Below are 5,600 nucleotides of genomic sequence, written 5' to 3'. Positions count from 1 at the left end.
CAAATTCTAGTGGATGAATGTGTGAGACAAAGTAAAAAGTGTGGAGTGAAAGAAGAATTGCAAAATCAAGTAGAAGATGTCGAGTCACAAAATGAAGTGCAAGAGGAGATAAATGAAGAATGGGTAGGAATTGATCAAGAGGATTCCATCATTCAAGATTTTTTGTCCAACTTGGGTAATTCCTTCTATGACCTTCGTGAACCTCCTTTATTGAATTTGGAAGGAGCCGTTGATGTGGACTTCACACAACCTCCGATCTTTGACTTGAGTGATGATGAAGAAGATTCAAAAGAGGTTGAGGAAGATATTAGTTGCCAAGAAGTAAAGTTAGTTGTGCAAGAACGAATTGTGTGGGTGAAGAATTCTCCAACAAGATTTCTAGGCCCACATCAATATTCCATTTTAGAAACGGATGGTTAACTTCGAACCTTTCTTTGAGTAGTGGATGGTGAAGGGAACAATATTGATTGGCTAAGAAATGGGAAGTTCATCAAAGGAGCCAACTCAACATTTGGAGCTCAATTTTGGTGCAACAGTCACTTTAGTGGATTCCGGGGAATGCACAAGCATGTCAATTGTGATGAAGGAACTCAAGTATGGGATCCGGGCATTAATTTCAAGAATCAATACTTAAGGATCCTAGTTACTAGCTTGAAGTCTCTTACGAGTTAGATGCAACCTAATTGGGACCCCGAAGGTCAAATCAATAGCAAACTTGATTGGAGATTGAAGGAGGAGTGGAAGCATAAGCCTCCCTAGCAAGGATCTCCTCACCATGTCCAACTTAGCACTATAAATCAAAGTGCTAGGTGGGAGACACCCCACCGCGGTAATATCCTTCTAACCTTCTCTCTTTTAGCTTTTGTTTCATGAATAATTAGTTAGTTTGCTTGGTTGGTTGTTTTATTTTGATGTTTGTTGAGTAGTTTTAGTAAAATAAGGTATTTTTGGGAGTTTTGGGGCATGAAAACCTATTTGGGATATCAATTTTGGTGCCTTAGAGCCAAAATTTTTGTTGCAGGAACAGAGACCTGTGCGTCCACACAGCCTTGTGCGTGCGCACAGCTCCCCTGTTTTCCCATCTTTGTGTGCCCGTACATGAGCGTGCGCACGCATGCCCCCAAAAGCTTGCTCTGTTTGCAGTACACGCACGGCTTGTGCGTGTGCACACCTCCTTCTTTTCCCTCTTCTATGCGTCCGCATCCCATGCATGCGGCCGCACACGTCTAAAAAAAAACGTCCATCGTGCAAGCGCACACCCTCTGTGCACCCACACAGATTGAACAACACCCCCTGGTCGCAGTGCACGCACAAGCTGTGCGTGTGCACCCAACCATTCTCCCTCTTCTGTGCGTCCGCACACTAAGTGTGCGCCCGCACGACCCTGCGCGCGCACATGTCATTTTTCAAACGTTAATTCGAAAAGATCAAGGGCTCGCGCTTTATTTCCTTACCTTACCCCAACCCTTTCTTCTCCTTCTCTGAACACACACTCACCCAACCCCTCATCTCCCTCCACCCCGCGACCAACCACCGTCGGCGACCGCCCTGACATCGCCGCCACACACTCTCTCCCTCTCTCATTTCCCTTCTCTCTTCTTCTTCTCTCTCTCTCTCCCACATTTCCCCTTCTCTCTCTCTTTTCTGTCTCTGTACTCTGCGCCAGTGTTGTCCTAGGCCGCGCCTCTTCGGTTCTGACGAGTAGCCACCAGCAGCGGTGGACCCCTGTGCCGCTGCGCCTCTCTCTATCTCGCCCAACCTTCCTTCATCCTTCCTTCTCTATCTGCTTCCTGGTTTCATTTTGGTTCTGTTCCATTTTTTTGCTACTTTATTTTACTGCTTTCTTTTACTTCTGTCTTTAATTTTGCTTTAGTTGATTAAGAGGCATTAGGTTAGATGACTTCTCTTTTTCAGATTGAATATATGTGATGCTGGCTAAGTATTTTGGATTGTTTTCTGGACTGAATGCTGCTGTGAATTTCACCATTGTTAACCTGTGATTGTTGCTCATAACTTTTGCACAGGTTACGCTCATCGAAATGCTAAATGAATTTTTAACTCATCTTCTGTGTCTGATCAACACAGATTTTGAATTTTGTTTCAATTATGCATTGTTGTTTTCTACTTGAACACCATTTTGAACCTGAAACTTATAGCTTTGTCACTTCTGCTGGTGTTCTTGCTCTTATGCATATTAGATTCCATTAAATGCATTGCTAGCCGAGCACTTATTTGATTATTCGTACTAACACATCAAACTGCAATTACAAGCTGAAACTTATTCTGTTTGATGCATTTTGCAGGTGCATAGCATGCTAATTTTGCTACAACATGTACATACTACTCATTTCCTTTTGCTTAAACACCAAACCCGCCTTAAACTTCCAATTTTGGAATCTGTTTGGTGTCATTGGCAGCAGTACATGCATTGCTTTCTATGTGAATTGATCAAATGCTTATCCATGTGTGTTTAACATCAATGACCATAGAGTTAGCCATTTGTTCCTTGAGGTTTTTGAGCAATGCACTTTGTTTTTCAATCAAGCACTGCTTTGGACAAAAGGCTATGTATATGTGATCAATTCCTACTTTTTCAACATGGATAAGTGCGAGCTTTCACTCTGACTTTGATTTTTGCCATTTGTGCTAATTTTTCCAAACTCTTCCAATTTACAAGGCACAATGGCACTAATCAATCTCTTTGAACTCAATTCACATACATAATACACCTAAGTCCTATGTATGCTTTCATTGTTTGTTCATTCATTCATTTATTACTTAGGTTGCTTGATTTTGGGGAAAATGCATTCTCTTTTGCACATTCTACTACCTTACACATGTTTTCCATGATTGAGTATTTATTTATCTGATGGCTCTTAATAGAATTGTTTGATTATATCCTTCTTCTTTCTGTGATTTTATCTGTACCCTGAGTTGTATTCTGTTTTTGTCTTTTTCAAGATGGGCCGCAAGGGAAAGAAGAAAGCCAACCCTTTGGCTCACCTACCACCCATGCCTCCTAGTGACCATCCAGACACTTTCGTCAACTCTGAGGCCCAAGAACAATATAAGAAACTAGAAAATTGTGCCTTTCATTATGAGAGGAAGCTAAACCTGCCCAAGAAATATGCGGATAGAATCCTTGACAGAATAAATTTTTATCATTGGGATTCGTAAAATCCGACCCGGTGGAAGTAAATGAACACCAGGTCAATGAATTTTATGCCAATCTTCTTAAGAGGGATGCCCAAACCGTTTTCTTAAGAGGTGTCATCTTGGACACCTCTAATACTACTTTAAAGGCCCTCTTGGACATTCTGTATATTCCTCCGGGTAGGGACGCTTATACTCAAATAATGACGGATGTCACCACGGGCAAAATCTCTTTGGATGCGGTCTTGAAAAAGATTGGCCAACCTGAGGCTACATGGGAATACAGCAAAGGAGAGCAGCCTGTACCCTTGAGCATGCATGCACAGACCTTGACCCGAAGGCAAGGATCTGGCAGCAGATCATTGCCGATTACATCCTTCCGAGCACGCATGTCACTCATATCAGGATCCGTGTGGCAGTGTTACTATGGGCTATTTTGGAGGGGAAGAGGAACTCTGTTCTTTCCCTTATCAGAGAATGGATGATGAAGGTAAACCTACAACAGAAATTCAATGTTCTCTTCCCATCCCTCATCACCAGATTAGCAGCCTTATTTAGTGTAGAGAGACGCCCAACAGACTAGACGTCTGTCTACATCAGTAAGCAGCCGTATCTGCCATACAGAGATTATGACGGGCCGCCTCAGAAGAAGAGGAAGACTATTGAGCCTCCATCAACAGCAGCAGAGCCTTCAGCACCTCCTTCAGCACCCGCACCCATACCCCAACCTCAGACACCATATGAGTTATGCCGGGACATCCTTCAGGCCCTCCACCGATCTGAGTACTGCAATGCTCGCCGCTTCCAGTGGATAATTGCGAAGTTTGAGGGTAGAGACCCTGGGCCACCTCCTCCAGATACACCAGAGCCAGAGGCTGAGGAGCCTGCATATGAGGAGCTAGCAGCTAAAGCTGGCCAGGTAGTCGAGCACCCTGAGCGAAGACCTGAGGAGACCACAACTGAGGAGGTAGTGGTTGAGAGAGCTGAGGAGCAGAGAGCCGAGGAGCCGAGAGTAGAGGAGCCGACAGCTATCGCCGAGCCGAGAGCACAGACCACCACACAGCCATCCAGTGCCATTATTGTCTACCAGCGTCACCACCACCCACCACCGCCAAGCAGTGGAGCTTCACATGATTGACTCCCCCTATTGATTCCTTTGAGCACTGAGGACAGTGCATGACTTAAGCGTGGGGGAGGATCTTCTATTTTTGGGTGTAAATAATCTCTCCTGAACACTTCTATTTAGTTTATTTTGAGTTTTTTATTATACTTTTTGTGGATATTTATAGTACTTTGAGTTATGCACTGCTGTTTAGTACTTTTGGGTATATATATTAGTTGCTTTTAGTCATCTTTAGTATTGCATCTCTAGTCTTGGTATATATATATTGCATCTTTATATTGCTTGGTATATAGCATAGTTGTGGATTGTGATTGGATGATGTGAATAGCTTATGCCTAGTTATCTTGATCCTAATTGTTCATGTTACTTTTTGCTTGTTGAAAATTAGGAAAAGAACTAAGAAGTTTTGAAAAATTTTGCATCCATTACATTATACATACATATAGGAATTAACTTTGGTGAAAAACAACAAGGATTTCTAAGAATTTTGTCAAGGGCATTCTACTGAATTGACTGAGAAAACTGTTTTCATACTTGCTTGAATGATTTCTTTTTGGAACATGGAAGAGTAAAGAACAAATACCTTGTGAGTTTTTGAGCTATATTGAATGGTTACACATTTTTACCACTAACTTTATTCGTTGTGTGATATATCTCTTCTATGATTGTAATCTTGGTGTTGCTTAATTCTTTATTTCCATTGATTGATGTCTTGAATTACATTGAGCATGATTGAGGCCATCTTTGATAAAAGCTCACTTTACCCATAGAGCCTTACCCTTGCATTTACCATTGTTAACCCCTTTTGAGCCTTATTTACCCCATTGTTCTTGATATTAGCACATCACAACCTTAAGTTAAAAACTATGATTTACCTTAGATTGTATCCTTGATTGGAATAGGTTGAGGAGTGTGTCTCATTTAAGTGTGGGGGAATCTTTTGGGAAACTTTGGTAGTAAAAGAAAATGTTCAAATTGGGTATTTCATTGAAAACTTTGGAAAATGGGTACACTCATGTATGAGCTACTAGAACCGTATGCATTTCACTAGAAAAAAAATCATCATCATAAAAAGGGGATGAAAGTTACACCTGAGTGAAAGAAAATCAATAAGAAATGCATATGTGATATGAATGATAAGCCATACATGAGTGTTTGTAAGAAAGAAATGATGGAAGGTTAGAATTGCATTTGATTTTGATTTGATTGATATGGTTTGAGTTGGATACCTAAACTAATTAAGGATTCAACCATTTCAGTCCACTTAGCCATATCTATCTCACCTTTATCCTAACACCATTACAACCATATGAAGTCCTCATGA

At 41.5% G+C, this 5,600-nt stretch overlaps 1 protein-coding gene across 1 annotated transcript; it reads left to right on the top strand.

Annotated features, from left to right (window-relative positions):
- Positions 3,357-4,291, top strand: LOC110265089 (translation initiation factor IF-2-like). Its single transcript, XM_021107859.1, has 2 exons — positions 3,357-3,493; positions 3,778-4,291. The coding sequence occupies exons 1-2, from the start codon at positions 3,357-3,359 to the stop codon at positions 4,289-4,291; spliced, it is 651 nt and encodes a 216-aa protein (XP_020963518.1).

This window comes from Arachis ipaensis, chromosome B07 (genome assembly GCF_000816755.2).
Source record: "Arachis ipaensis cultivar K30076 chromosome B07, Araip1.1, whole genome shotgun sequence".
In the NCBI taxonomy this organism is placed as follows: domain Eukaryota; kingdom Viridiplantae; phylum Streptophyta; class Magnoliopsida; order Fabales; family Fabaceae; genus Arachis; species Arachis ipaensis.
This window is presented reverse-complemented; position numbering and strand designations above follow the sequence as displayed.

Excerpts from the sequence above, each read along its gene's own strand:
- LOC110265089 (XM_021107859.1), top strand. The coding sequence starts at position 3,357 with ATGACGGATGTCACCACGGGCAAAATCTCTTTGGATGCGGTCTTGAAA. Across the intron at positions 3,494-3,777 it reads GCACAGACCTTGACCCGAAG|AGATTATGACGGGCCGCCTC; the intron begins GCAAGGATCTGG and ends TCTGCCATACAG.